The 15,845-nt window shown below is 40.7% G+C and overlaps 1 protein-coding gene across 3 annotated transcripts in view; it reads right to left on the minus strand.

Moving 5' to 3' along the window:
* Epb41l5 (erythrocyte membrane protein band 4.1 like 5) overlaps window positions 1–15,845 on the minus strand; it is a 114,332-nt gene that overhangs the window by 15,684 nt on the left and 82,803 nt on the right. For all 3 annotated transcript variants that reach the window (XM_041648399.1, XM_041648397.1, XM_041648398.1), the window contains exons 18-20: window positions 14,173–14,270; window positions 11,529–11,657; window positions 9,036–9,097 (exon numbers count right to left, since the gene is read on the minus strand). In XM_041648399.1, the coding sequence (XP_041504333.1) occupies window positions 9,036–9,097; window positions 11,529–11,657; window positions 14,173–14,270 (289 nt within the window). The remainder of the gene's footprint in view (window positions 1–9,035; window positions 9,098–11,528; window positions 11,658–14,172; window positions 14,271–15,845) is intronic.

A 15,845-nucleotide genomic window follows, 5' to 3' on the forward strand; every position in this document is an offset into this window, starting at 1 on the left:
GTTTAAAGAGATCTTAAGGAGCTGTCGGCCAGGACTATCTCGCCAGAGGCTAGGAGAGATCCTCATCTGGCCTTACAGAGGTCCTTTTCTACATGAACTTTCTCAGTTTTGATGACAAAGGGCTCAGCCCAGCTTACAAGCATTTGACATCTCTGCGAAGGAACACACTCTTGCCCCTGGTGAGATGGAGAGATCCTATGTCCCTCCAACAGCAGCCACCAGCCCTCCTGCTAACCCTTGGGAGAGAATAGGCTTGTATTTTTCCTCAGATTGCCATGACGCCAATATGGGTTCTGGTAAGAGATGTGCACCTGACCATGGATCAGCCTGCTTCCATCACAGAGAATAACCCAGGATGGGTAATGTATATACTCCCCATTCTTGCTCTCATTGCCCCCCCCCAACAAGATGATTTATTTAGGGAAGAAGTTATAGCCTTTGACTATTCATTTTTTGAAAAGGTTTAGCATAATATAAAAAGGCTATTTGATCCCTGCTGGATGTTCACATATGCATTAACTAACAGGGTGGTATTGTTAATCCTTATTCTCTTTAAATATCTCCTGTAGCAGATCCGACATCAGCGGACAGCAACTAAGGTGACTCTTCAGGTGTTAATGGCTCTTGGGCATCCTTTTTGTAGTCCTCTGCAGGAGGTTATAAATGCCAGGTTATCTGTAATTCAAAAAGCTACTGCCTAGTCCCCCCACCCTGGCAGGTCTCCAGGAATGAATGCTCTTTGAGGGTTGGCAGTCAATGACAGGTAAGAACTTGGTCAGCAGGCCCACCTAAGACAGGCACAGTCCAGTTGCTGAGCCCTCCTCAGGTGGGGTCAACAAGGCCTGAGCAAAGAACTCTGGCTCCCACTGAACACCCATGTAACAAATAAAAGGGTGGAAATGTAGGAAGTTAAGGCCTACCGGGCTGAGAGGGGCCAACCTGGAGCTCTCAGAGGTCCTGATTGTGCCTAACCAATGAGGGGCAACTACATGAAGTCAATGGATTAGAGTGCCTGGGAGCAGGGAGAATATATACAAGTTTTTCCCCATTGTTAAATAAATGACTCTACTCTATGCCTTCTACCTGCCTCCTGATGTTTGAGACATTAACAGTGTGCCTTCTCACCCCCTCCCCCCAGGAAGACATTAGGGTCCAGCGACACCCCTACCTCCCACAGCCCCTCTCAGCCATTTCTCCTAGCTAATCTCTATTTCTCTCCACCAATCACTGACAGGCAGAACTTTCTACCAGGGAACTCAGAGGTACCACAGAGGGCAACAGCAAACAAAGAATGGATCACCTACCCAAAGACAAGACCAGATATCAAAACTATGAACATCACAATCGTCATAATTCAGATGCCTAGACCTCAATGCAAAAAAAACATGAACAGCCAAGACAATAAGCCTCCCCAAAAACCTAGTGACTTTACTAAGTACCCCCTGAAAAATGCAATATAGCTGAAGCACAGACAAGGACTTCATAATAGCAAGTATGACTATGTTCAAGGACCTTAAAGAAAATGTGAATAAATCTATTAAGTCCATGAAAACACAAAGAAACAGAGTAACAAAATGAAGAAAACAGTTCAAGACATGAAAGTAGAAACAGAATCACTAAAGAAAAACCAAACTGAAAAAGAGTTGGAAATGAAAAATTTAGGATGGCAAACAAAAACTTCAGAGACAAGCCTTACTAACGAAGTATAAGACATGGAAAGGAGAATCTCAGGTGTTGAAGGCAAGGTAGAAGAAATGAATAACTTAATAAAAGAAAAAGTTAAAAACAAAAACAAAACCCAGGCACAAAACATCCAGGAAAACTGAGACAGTATGAAAATCTACAAATAAGAGGGATAGGGGTAGGCGGGGGGGGCGGGGAGAAGAAACCCAGGTCCAAGTCACAGTGAACATTTCCAACAAAATCATAGAAGAAAATGTCCCCAACCTAAGGAAGACAGTGCCTATCAAGGTATATGAGACATAAAGAACACCAAATAAACAAGGCCAGGAAGGAAATTCCAATGGTACAAATTTGCCAGAATATTAAACACATAGAACAAAGAAAGTATATAAAAAGCTGCAGGGAAAAAGATCAAGTAACATATAAAGCCAGACCCATTAGAATAACACGTGACTTCTCAATGGAGAATTTGAAAGCCAGAGGGCCTAGATGAACATTCTACAAACTCTAAGAGACCACACATGCCATTTCAGACTATTATATCCAGCAAAACTATCAATTGCGAGTGACTGGGAAAGAAAAACATTCCACAATAAAAGCAAATTTAAGCAATATTTAGCTAAAAATCAAGCTCTATGGAAGGCACTAGAAGGAAACATTCAGTCTGAAGAGGTTAACCTCACCCAAGAAGACACAAGGAATAAATAATCCCAGAATAATACATCAAAATAAGTGGGAAATCTACACCATGAACAAAATAACAGGAATTAATAAACATTGCTCATTTATAACTCTCAATTTTTTTTTCTTTGTTTTTCGAGACAGGGTTTCTCTGTGGCTTTGGAGCCTGTCCTAGAACTAGCTCTGTAGACCAGGCTGGTCTCGAACTCACAGAGATCCACCTGCCTCTGCCTCCCGAGTGCTGGGATTAAAGGTGTGCACTACCATCGCCCGGCTTATAACTCTCAATATTAATAGTCTCAATTCCCAAGTAAAATGACACTAACAGATTGGACTAGAAAATAGGATCAAAGAAATACACATACCATCAAGTATAGATAGCACCTGAAGGTAAAAGGATGAAAAAAGGCATTCCAAGAAAATGGCCTAAGAAGTAAGTAGGTGTAGTCATTTTAGTATCTGACAAAATAGACTTCATACCAAAACCAACCAGAAGAGATAGAGAAGGACACTACATAGCCATCAAAGGAAAAATTCACCAAGAAAGAGGATATTGCTGCTCTAAACACTGGTATACCAAACAGAGCGACACCCAAGTTCATAAAAGAAACACTACTACACACTGACACCCATACAGTGACAGTGGGTGACTTCAATCCCCCATTCTTATCAATAGACAGGTCAAACAGACAAAAGACTAAACAGAGGGGGCTGGAGAGATGGCTCAGCAGTTAAGAGCATTGCCTGTTCTTCCAAAGGTCCTGAGTTCAATTCCCAGCAACCACATGGTGGCTCACAACCATCTGTAATGGGGTCTGGTGCCCTCTTTTGGCCTGCAGGAATACATGTAGACAAAATATTGTATACATAATAAATAAAATGTATAAATATATACATATATGACTAAACAGAGAAATGCTGGAGTTAAATAACAACGGAATTCAAATGGACCTTGCAGATATTTACAGAACATTTCACACAAACAAAAGAATACACCTTCTTCTCAACAGCTCATGGACCTTTCTCCAGAACTGACCACATACTTGGACAAAAAGCAAGTCTTAACAAGCAGAAGAAAACTGAAACCCTTTGCTTCCTATCTTACAACCACAGATTACAGTTGGGTATCAACAACAGAAAACAGGAAGTGTGTAAACTCATGGAAACTGAACTCACGATTGAATGAAAAACAGGTTAAGACAGAAATCAACTTATAGAATGGACTGAAAATGAAAACATAACATACCCAAACCGATCGGATACAATAAAGGGAGTTTTAAGGCATGTTCACAGCATTAAGTGCCTACATACAAAAACTGGTGAGATCTTACATAATAACTTAATGGCATACCTGAAAGTTCTAGAACAAAAAGAACAAATAACACCCCCAAAGAGTAGACACAGTGGGCAAGAAATAATCAAACCCAGGGCCGAAATCAGTGAAATAGAAAACAAACAGCCAAAAAATTTACAAAGAATAATGAAATGAGTTGGTTCTTTGACAAAATCAGAGAGACTTAACCAACCGTTAGCCCAATAAACCAAAGATACACAGAAAAGATCCAAATTAATAAAATTAGAGATGAAAGGGGACATTACAACAGACACCAAGGAAACTAGGAGACTAGGGATACAAGGAACATATTTAAATATAATAAAGGCAATTTACAGCAAGCCCATAGCCAACATAAATGGAGAGAAACTCAAAGCATTTCTACTAAAATCAAGAAGAATAAGAAAAGGTTGTTCACTTTCTCCATACCTATTCAATATAGTACTTGAATTCTTAGCTAGAGCAGTAAGACAACACACACACACACACACACACACACACACAAAACCAAAAAGGCAAGTGAAAGACTTGTATACTAAAAACTTTAAGGGCTGGAGGGATGGCTCCAAATATGAGAGCACTGACTGTTTCTTCCAGAGGTCCTGAGTTCAATTCTCAGCAATCACATGGAGGCTTACAACCATCTATAATGAGATCTGATGCCCTCTTCTGGAATGCAGACATGTATGCAGACAGAACACTGTATTCAAAAACAAAACAAAACAAAACTTCAAGATACTGAGAAAATTGAAGAGGACATTAGAAGATGTAAGATCTCCCATGCTCATGAATTGGTAGGATTCATATAGTGAAAATGGTCATCCTATCAAAAGCAATCTATAGACTCAATGCAATTCCCATTAAAATTCCAACACAATTCTCCACAGAACTTTCCAAACCTAATTTTCAACTTCATATGGAAATACTCTAAAAAAGCTAAAACAATCCTGAATAATGAAAGAGCTGATGAAGGTATCATCATCCTAGATTTTAAGATGGACTGCAGAGCTATAGTAATAAAAACAGCATGATATTGGCTTAAAAACAAACACATCGATCAATGAAATCAAAATGAAGACCCAGACTAAGTCCACACACCTATGGGTACCTGCTTTTTGATAAAGAAGCCAGAAATACACACTGGAAAAAAGACAACATCTTCAACAAACGGCGCTGACCTAACTGGATGGCTGCATGAAAGAACGCGAATAGATGCACATTCATCACCCTGCACACAACTCACTTCCGAGGGGATCAAGGACCTCAACGAAAGATGCCCGAATCTGAGCGAAGAGCACGTGGGGGAATAGTCTTGAGCTCAGACACAGAAAAAGACTTTCTGAACAGGACACCAGTAACCCAGGCCTAAGACCAACAACCTGAAAGCCTCCCCATGGCAATGGAGACATTGCCATTTGGACAAAGTGGCAGGCCACACAATGGGAAAAGATTTCTACCAATTATACATCTGTTAGAGGGTTACTGTCTAAAATACATAAAGAACTAAAAACACACACACACACAACTGGACATCAAAAAAACAAATGACCCAATTAAAAAATGAGATAGAACTAAGCAGAGTTTTCAAAAAGATAAAACGCAAGTGGTTGAGAAACACTTAACAGAATGTTCATCATCCTTAGTCAACAGGGAATGCAAATAAAAACTACTTTGAGATTTCATCTTACACTGGTCAGAATGGCCAAGGTCAATAAAACAAATGATAGCTGATGATGATGAGGATGTGGAGGAAGGACAGCCCTTGTTCATTACTGGTGGGAGTACAAATTCATATAGTCACTACGGAAACCAGTGTGTTGGTTCCTCAGGAAGCTTGGAATAAATCTACCTCAACCTTTACCCATATCACTCTTGGGTATATACCCAAAGGACACTAAACCTACTACAGAGACACTTGCTCAACCACATTCATTGCTGCTCTATTCATAATAGCCAGAAATTGTAAACAGTCTAAGTTTATCAACTGATGAGCAGATAATGAAAATGTGGTACATTTATACAATGGAGTATTATTTATCTGTTACAAAATTATGAATTTCATAGGTAAATGGATGGAGTTAGGAAAAAAACCACCCTAAATGAATTATACAAACATTGTATGTTTTCTCTTACATATGGGGATGTTGGTTTTTTTTAATGATTTATTTATTTTTATTTTATGTGCATTGGTGTTTTGCTTGCACACATGTCTGTGTAAAGGAGTTACAGACAGTTGTGAGCTGCCATGTGGGTGTTAAAAATTGAACATGGTCCTCTGGAAGAGCAGTCACTGCTCCTAACCACTGAGCCTCCTTTCCAGTTTCATGAATGCTGGTTTTTAAGCCTCTGATATGTATGCTATGATCTGTATAAACATAGAGGCTAGGTACCTAGGAAGGGACTGGGGGACAGGGGAGGAGAGCACCTCCTAAGGAAAGGTAAATAGAATACATTGTTATGAAGACATGGCGGGGGGGACCTTGGTGTGTGAGGGATATTAAATGGGGAGAAGGATGGAAAAGAAGGATAAGGTAGGATATGGGGAAGGACAACTAAGAAACCTACTACTGTAGAAGCCGACAGGGTCCATAGGTATGGGTCCATTCTACCTTGACTAATGGTCAGAGAGCTGGAACTTCTGTTCTCTCAAAGTTGTCAACAGTTCAGACAACAGGTGTGGCTAATAACCAGACCTGATATTTCAGGTATTAAGAAGTAGATGTTTCTACCCCAAACAAAAGTCTAAAGATCCAACTAGGTTCCTATTCCCTTAGCGAGATAACAATGGATTCCACCCAGAGAGTGGTTTGCCTACAGAATGTTTTGGTCTAGGGTGTGAGCATTACTTGTTTTGTTTTAGCAACAGAATATTTAACTAAGAATGTAGTCCGTAACCTTTCAATTAGTCTGTTAATGCAGTTTTTTGTTTTGTTTTGTTTTAAATCTACCTTTTGGGGTCGGGGTATTTAAGCAAACGGAAATTAAAGGTGGGTGAATTCTCAATTTTCTCTGGAACTCCCTCCCGATACTACCCTATGTTTCTGTTTGCTATTTTCACTCATGTCTTCATTTTCTTTACTAATTTTTCTAATCCCCATGTCCCTACCGTGGTAAGTGGTTCTCTTATGAAGCTGGTTTCCGACAAGAAGCTTCCTAAAACATATACATACATGAAAGAAATCCAAATGGAGTCAACAAGGGAGGACATCTAGACCTAGACATCTTTTGCCAAATGAAACCAACCTTCAATGCAGGAATGTGTTATATCTAATCAAAGGAGCACTAAGAAAACCCCAAACACCTCAGGCCTAGGTCATTGTTGGTCTTCACAACCGATCGCTGAAGACAACACTGACACAATCTCATTAATCATGGAGAAGTCAAGCTGCTCTGTGATAGAGGCTTTACTCCTCCAGCTGGCGTCCATGGTACTGGAAGGTGCTCTGCATACTACTAGAGGAGAAGGTAACCATCAGGTCAGTCCTGTGATCTTGCCTGCAAAATATGCTGGTGCAATAGTAGCACAGATGTTGTGGGGATAAGCCTCTGATTGGACTTAAGGCCCACTCCAGGAGCTAGAACCCATACCTGACTGCTCGGGTGGCCAGGAACCTAAGCCTGGATGGGCCATGTGCCTAGGAGAAGACCAAACACTATAGTCCTGCTATAAAATGACTCCTCGTGACATTCTGCTCAGCCATCCTCAGAGAAGCTTCTTGCAGTGGATGGGAATTAACACAGAGGCCTACAACTGTGCAATGTACAGAGTCAGAGATTTTGGAGCACTCTATCCTAAATTGGATGTCTTCAAACCCTCTTCTTAGGGCTCAGATAGCTATGTTGAAAAAGCAGGAAGAGATTGTAAGAGCCAGAGAGTATGGATGACTTCCATCAAACAGTGAGATGACCCCAGACACAACAGGACTGATGGCATATGAATTCAGAGACTTTGGCAACAAACACAGGGCCTATACAGGTCTAAGCCAGACAGGGTCTCATTATTGAAAGGGGGAAGTGGCCACGGCACAGGCTCCCATCTCTAGTTAAGAAGCTATCTGCAGCTGACACCTTCTTGCAAATGAAATTTAGTCTTCTCCACGAGAATCTCACTAAGTATATAAGCCATACTTCAGGGGAGGTCTCAGCAGGAGATGGCCAGCGTAAAATGGACATTATTTGTGCCATCTTTTTGTTTCAAATTGCTTTGTTTGGGCATCTTTTTGTGTTATTAGATTTTGCTTATATATTTTGTTTCTGACTTTGTGTGTCTGTGGTGTGTGTGTGTGCATGCAAGAGAGAGAAAGATTACTTTTTTCCATTTGGTTTGGGGATTTTTTTTTAAATATTTATTTATTTATTTATTTATTTATTTATTTATTTATTTATTTATTATGTAGACAATATTCTGTCTGTGTGCATGTCTGCAGGCCAGAAGAGGGCACCAGACCTCTTTACAGATGGTTGTGAGCCACCATGTGGTTGCTGGGAATTGAACTCAGGACCTTTGGAAGAACAGGCAATGCTCTTAACCACTGAGCCATCTCTCCAGCCCGGATTTTGTTTTTTAAAGAGAAAGAAAGGTTGTGGAGTAGCAAAGTAGGGAGGATCTGGGATGAGTTGTGGGAGGGAAAAAGCACGATCAGAAGATAGGGTATGAAACAACTCTTTTTCAATTAAAAATAAAATTGCCAAATCATCATCAACAACACACCCAAAACAAAATAGCACAAATGGAAAAATCCAAGATGAGACAGCATTGTGTGACATATTTAGAAGTGTTACTAGGAAAGGAAGAAATATCATCTCATCCTACATCCTTCAAGAACGAGGGAGAAATGAAGATACTCTCAGACAAACAAGGGCTGAGTGGGTCTGTTAAAAAAGTAACTGTGTCCAATAGAAAGGCTAAGGGGAGTAGGTTCACTACCCATTAACTTGAAACTGATAAAGAAAACAGACAGCAGCAAAAGACCAGCTCATAGGATACAGGGATGAACAAAAAATCAAAGAGGGAAGAACGGTAGCGCACGCCTTTAATCCCAGCACTTGGGAGGCGGAGGCAGGCGGATCTCTGTGAGTTCGAGGCCAGCCTGGTCTACAAGAGCTAGTTCCAGGACAGGCCCCAAAGCTACAGAGAAACCCTGTCTCGAAAAACAAAAAACAACAATATATATATATATATATCTTCAGATAATCTAAACTAGACACTAGCTGGCTCTCTGCTGGACAGTGAAGAGTGAATTCAAGCTGTCCTTCAAATAAATATGATAGACAAAGAAGAGGCAGCAGGAAAAACAAATAAGAAAATCAACTTAATTCACTTTCGCCAGGATTGTACCTGTTTGTGGCAGCATCCTGAATGCTGGCATTTTTTTGAGTTAAACTATCTTCTCTTGAAGCCTAAGAAAATAAAATAATAATAAACACTGAATCGTTGAAAAAATACTCAAGTAACAAATTTATCTTTCTTTCCTGTAAAAGCAGAAAAATTAACTTGCTTCAGTTCAAATAAGAGGTAATTATATCTTACCAGTACCATACCTAATATAATTCTATCCAACAACCAGGTCAGTAGACAATAATAATAATAATAAAGTTCAGAATGTTGAATATGCTTGGCACATTTTCTTACCACACAGTCATTAACTACTCAAGACATTACAGATTTTTTTACCCAATGCAAACAAAATTCACAAAGATTCAACACCAGCATTTTTTCAAATTTACATGATAAAAAGAATATGTATAGCTATATATTTGGTTTCTCAAATGTGAGGAATATTTTAAGTAAGAAATCCAGAAGTTTTTCTGAAGAGCTCAGTTTTACCCAACATTACTGAGACTGAAAAATCCACCGTGATTAAGAAGAGACCAGCATCGCTGAGGTTAAATCTTCTGAGAAGTATTTCTTCAGGGTTAGAACACACAGAACTGTGGTTCAGAGTGGGCTAAGGCTGTTTCCTATGCTGGCAGCCAAACTAGGTAATGTTTAAGTTTGTACTGGATTTAAAGGTCATGGGGTAGCCCCTATAAAATCAGAGATCCACATGCTTCTGCCTCCCAAGAGCTGGGATTAAAGGCTTGTGTCACCACCCCTGGCCTAACTGTACATATTTGTAAATATGTAAATTGTATGGGTTTTGAATGATAAACCAAATTTTCTCCCGACACACACCTTGTTTTGTTTTTTTGTTTTTGTTTTTTGGTTTTTCAAGACAGGGTTTCTCTACAGCTTTGGAGCCTGTCCTGGAACTAGCTCTTGTAGACCAGGCTGGTCTCGAACTCACAGAGATCCGCCTGCCTCTGCCTTCCGAGTGCTGGGATTAAAGGCACGCGCCACCACCGCCCGGCTGACACACACCTTGTTGATCATAAAGTATAACTGTATGTTTTGGTATGAGAAAGACACTTACAGTGTAAATCAGGAAACTCTTCTTTCTGTCCTGAAAGAATCTGTATATTATTGTTATTGCTTCTTTTAAAAATATAGTATAAAGCCAGGTATGGTGGTGCATATCTTTAACCACAGCATTTGGGAGGCAGACAGAACTCTGAGTTTAAGGCCAGCCTTGTCTACACAGTGAGTTCCAGGACAGCCAGAGCTACACAATCGAGAGATCATTTCTCAAAATATATAAATAAAAAATAAAAAATTGGGTAGATATTTACCATGAAGGCATCTGCTCCTAGAATTTTCTTTATAAAGTGGTTGTCACTATAAAATAAGGTCCTTGTAATTTAAAGGTATTAAAATTATTTCTCATTTTATTCAATCAGAAACGAACAACTGAAATGTAAGATCAGGTTGTCTTTGTCCATTTAGTCTGCTGTAAGAAGCCGTGAGCCAGAGAGCATACAAATAAGCATTCACACCACTCTGCTAGAGGCTGGGAAGTCCAAGGTCAAGAAACCAGTCTCAGGGGACAAACCAGTTCCTTGGCCCTTTCCTAAGAACATTAAAGAAATTCAGATTATATGTTAATCACATCAGCTGTTACAATGACTGTTACTATCAGGGCCTTTTATTTTATTTTATTTTAGACATGGTATCACTATAACCCTGGCTGGCCTGGGACTCAAGAGATATACCTGTCTTTGCTTCCTGAGTACTGTGTATCTACCATGCTCAACTGGGCCATACTTTTTAGTGTTTGTTATGTTTCTACTTTGCATTTATTACTTTATTTCATTCTTACAAAGCATCTTAAGGAAGGCATTATCATTATCTTATTTAAAAGAGAAAACAAAGTGTGAAAAATAAACTAATTTGCCCCAAAACACAAAGTTGGAAGGGTACAGACTAGAAATGAGATTCTAAAGCCTAGACTTTCATATCTTACATTTATCATCTAAACTGTTATGTATGCTTTAGTGTTTGTCTGGTATCATGTCCTAGCTAAGAGTCACTATTGCTGCGATGAAACACCATGACCAAAGCAACTTGAGAAGGAAAGGGTTTATTTGGCTTACACTTCCACAGGGATGCTCAAGACCGAAGGAATTCACGAGAGGAACTCAAGCAGGGCAGAAATCCAGAGGCAGGAGCTGATGCAGGGGCCATGGAGGAGTGCTGCTTCCTGGCTTGTCCTTCATGGCTGCTCAGTCTGCCTTCTTATAGGACAAAGGACTACCAGCTCAGAGGTGACAGCACCCACAATGAGCTGGGTCCACCCCACCAATCTCTAATTAAGAAAATGCCCAGCAGGCCTACCTGCAACCCAACCTTTAGAGGCCTTTTCTCAGTTTCTGCTCTCTCATTACTATAACTGTGTCAAGATGACATAAAACTGGCCAGCACACATCAGGACCATAGCTACTGGAGAAAGCTTACCTTATGCACTGCTTCTACTTGAGCCTTCAAAATATTGCTCTTGAAGTCAGGAGGAACCCTTACTGCATTCAATCCTGGGCTCTCAATGGCATTATTAAGACATTTCTCAGTCAACTTTACCACTTCTTCCTGAATATTAAAAAATAAAATCACTCTTGAGAGGCCATAGTTATGTGGAAACAGGAATGTTGAACGTTTGTATTCAGACAACCAGGAAATAATACACTTCAGGCATCTCCTGTTCGAGCTACTCACTCCTGCAGCCATCTACTGCAGAGAAGGAGCTCCAGAACCAAAGAACCTGCCCCTAGGGGGTCCAATCTAGAGTCTTCCTGGGGTAAACGTCAGCAAGAGTCATATCCTCCATGAATGTCTTAATTCAATCATTTCAGTACCTTAGCTGCTTAAAGATAGGAATTAGGTCCTATGATATAAAAAGGTCCTGAGCATTCATATTTCATGTTTATAACTCTGGAGTTGTCACCATGGAAGGAGTTGACATTTTGTAACAAAGTATATGTAACAATTAATATATTGAAAACATTAAAATATGTAAACATTCTCAAACATACTGATGAAAACCACAAATAATAGACCCACTTAATAGTGACAAATTAGCTAGCAGAAATAAATGGAGGTATACTAATACATTTAAAAGAAATATAAACAATCCGTATTATATTTAATATTTTGCTTAACTTAAACAGTAATTTATGACAGAATAGCTGCCGGGCCTAGGACTGCCTAGCTTAGATACCACTTTCCAGGTCTGAACAAATTTGATGTACTTATTCCAATTTTGATGTTTCTCAATGGAGTTTATTTCAGCCTCTAGGAAGCACCCAAAAATCTGAATTTAAAAATTTTGTTTTTTGAGAGATTCTCCTTATATAGCTCAGACTGGCCTTGAGCTAGTAATCCTTTGGCTCAGCATCCCAAAGACCAGCGGGCCTGCCTCTAAATTTGAATTTTTAACAAGCTTTCATATATAATTCTGATAGAAAAAAAGTCTGAGAACCACTTTTTAAGATTTGATCTTGCCTGCAAACCCCTAGCTCCTATTAGCAAAGTCTCTCCCTCTCCCTGTCCCCCCACCTCTGTCTCTCTGTTACTGTGGGCTGAACAGACCTCATGCACCCCTTTCTCTTGGTGAATTCAGAGACAGGCTCTCACTGAGCTGTTCAGGTTGATGCTGAAATGACCATACCCTTGGTAGATCTTGGATTTACGATTTTTCTGCTTTAGCTTCCCAACCTTCTGGGACCAAGCTCAGCTCACAGTAATCCTCTATGTCCTTTTACAATCAGGGCTCACTCAAATGTCCTGACATTTCCCACTTTCCGAAGATGTTGCAGAGTTGAGTACTTCTTAATCATTGGCACATTACAACCATTCTCACTTCAAACCTCAAAACACAGGCATTAAGATAAAAAATATACAAACTACTTAACCTATAACTTTCAGTCTGCCCAATAGTGCTTTTTCACTGTGCTTATGTAGTTTTTAAACTATGTGCACGAATGTGACTGTATGTGCATGGTAAGTGCAGTGCCCATAGCGGTCAGAAGAGGGCATCACATACCCTGAGACTTCAGTGACAGGACTGTGAGCTAATATATGGGTGAGCCTCCATGTGGTGCTGGGAATCAAACCCAGTGCTCTAAACCACTGACTATCTCTCTAGCCCCTCAGTGTGTCTTTTAAAAAACCACCATGAGTTCGGCAGTCCCGAGACTTAGGAGGTGAGGCAGGCAGATCTGAGTTTGAGGCTAGACTGGGCTGCAGAATGAATTACACGACAATCAGGACTGAACAGAGAAATCCTGTCTCAAAAACAAACAAACATCCATCATGAAAAACCTTAAATTTTATTTATTTTTATGATAGTGTTGAACTCACTGAGCTATGCCTGCTTCTGATCTTAAAATTATTTTTTCTGCATTTATTTTTAATTCACGAGTGTGTGTGTTTTGAGAAAGTGTTTCTTTGTGCAGCAAGATTTATTTGTTTGTTTGTTTATTTATTTATTTATTTATTTAGTTTTTTGAGACAGGGTTTCTCTGCAGCTTTGGAGCTTGTCCTGGAACTAGCTCTTGTAGACCAGGTTGGCCTCGAACTTAAAGATCTGCCCGCCTCTGCTGTCCGAGTGCTGGGATTAAAGACATGTGCCACCACCGCCCAGCTTCTCATTAAAATTCTTAATGTTGTCATGCAACTTTCCTCCTCCCCATCTACACAGTCACACATTTCACCTTTTAAAATGGGAACACAGGTCTATGAGAGCTCAACAGACAGACTTCCCACCACAACAGGAGATCTCACCTGAGAAACCGCTCCCATCAGACTGGCGTGCTGGCAAACTGTGAGCAGCTGGTTAATGACTGATGTGGCGGAGCCCACTGTGGGTAGGTGGTCATGGGTTGTAGAAGACAGCACACTAAGCAAGTCATGGAGAGTAAGCCAGTGAGCAGCACCCGCTATGGCTTTTGCTTTACTTCCTGCCCTAGGTTCCTGCTCTCACTTCCCTTCATGGAGGACAGTAAGCTGTAAGATGAAACCAACCCACCCCTCTCCAGCTGCAAATGTCTTTCTGGGAAGTATGATGATGCTGTATAACAAGGAGACACAGAAAAGATCCCAGTACCTGGCTGTTGACATTAATGTCAATGGGAGGTCGAGGAGATGGCAAGATATTCTGCTCCATTTCGAGCTCTTTAAGCTTCTCTGTGTCATCTTTTAATGCTAGAAGAAAAAAAAACAACAATCTGTTTCATTAGTCTGCCTGGCTCTGACAGTTACAGGAGGGTGCGCACTGAAGTTCTGTGCTTTCTTCATTAAGAGTGGAATAAGCTGGGTGGTGGTGGTGCACACCTTTAACTCCAGCGCTTGGGAGGCAGAGGCAGGCAGGTCTGAGCTCAAGGCCAGCCACTAAAATGTGAGTTCTGGGACAGCCAAGGCTAGAGAGAAACCTTGTCCCTTCACCCACCCCCCCCCCCAAAAAAAAAATTAGAGGAAAGAGGGTTGTTGCGTTGAAGGGACCTTCTGAAAATGCCTGTCAATAAATCCAGGGGCTTCTTGTGGCTGCACATTAGAACCATATCTAGGGCCTTCAAGGAATTCCCAATTCCCAGACTTGTCCTAGTAATCTTTAAAATCTCTGTTCTGGAATGTGTGTGCATTTGTAGGTGGGAGGACAGCTGAGAGGCTGTTTGCATCCTTTTCATTCTTTCTTGCCACCACGGGGTCTGCAGATGAACTCAGGCCGCCAGGCTTACTTAGCAAGCACTTTTACCCACTGAACCATCGCACTGGTCAAGAATAATTTAACAGACTCTCTAGAGCAGTGGTTCTCAACCTTCCCAGAGTTGGGCTGACCCTTTAACACAGCTCCTCATGCTGTGGTGATCCTCAGCCATAAAATTCTTTTTGCTGCTACTTCCTAACTGTAATTTTGCTACTGTTATGAACGGTAATATAAATATGATATGTAGGATATACAAAAGGGTCATTTGATCCCCAAAGGGGTCATGACCCACAGGCTGAGAACCTCTGTTCTAGATACTGCACATTTCTTAAACTCTCCAGGGATCTTATGCTCAGAGCTAAAAGTCACCAACTCAGTGCTGGTCTTTACTAAATCCTTCTTATCCATTTACTTAATTCCTATTTCTGGCTGTGTTAAGTTTTAAATTATTGACCAAACTTAGCATGAATGCTGACACCACAAATGTTTTAGCTTGCACTGATAAATTAATATTTTCTTGTTTTGAACTAAAACTGCTTGGCTGACAAACCTTCTGGGATACAGAACAAATGAGCAAAACCAACACCATGCAAAAATCCAGCTACTTTTTTGCATCCACTCTTACCATGAGAAGAACTTTTCTTTCTGAGGTGAGTAGTCCACCAAGGGCCAGCATTCTGTCGTGAAACTCTGGGTCCATTCCTGTTCAGACAATCTCTGGATGCCAGACCCAAGACTTGACTATCACACCCCTTCCCTTTGCACCAAGTAGGGATTAGCCCATCATGTTAGACTGTAAGGCAGAGCTCCCACCATCAGGTGACACAGTAAACTTCCCACCTTGTGTGCTTGCTTGGTTTGGGGGTAAGCACCCTTTTGTAACTGCCTTGCTGAGTTACTTCTGTGCTTCTCTTTGTGTGACTGCAGGAATATTCCTTTACAATTTGGGGATATCCTGGATTTCAAATCTATCTGGAGTAGTCAGATCCCCCTCCCTTGGGGAGATCATGTTCCACAGCTTTGTTGTAATGGTCCCCAGGTTCCCAGTGAGTGACGTTCCTTGGATCAGTCCC

This window comes from Microtus oregoni, unplaced genomic scaffold (assembly GCF_018167655.1).
Source record: "Microtus oregoni isolate MIOR12 unplaced genomic scaffold, Mior012 000003F_ref0000135, whole genome shotgun sequence".
Classification (NCBI taxonomy): Eukaryota; Metazoa; Chordata; class Mammalia; order Rodentia; family Cricetidae; genus Microtus; species Microtus oregoni.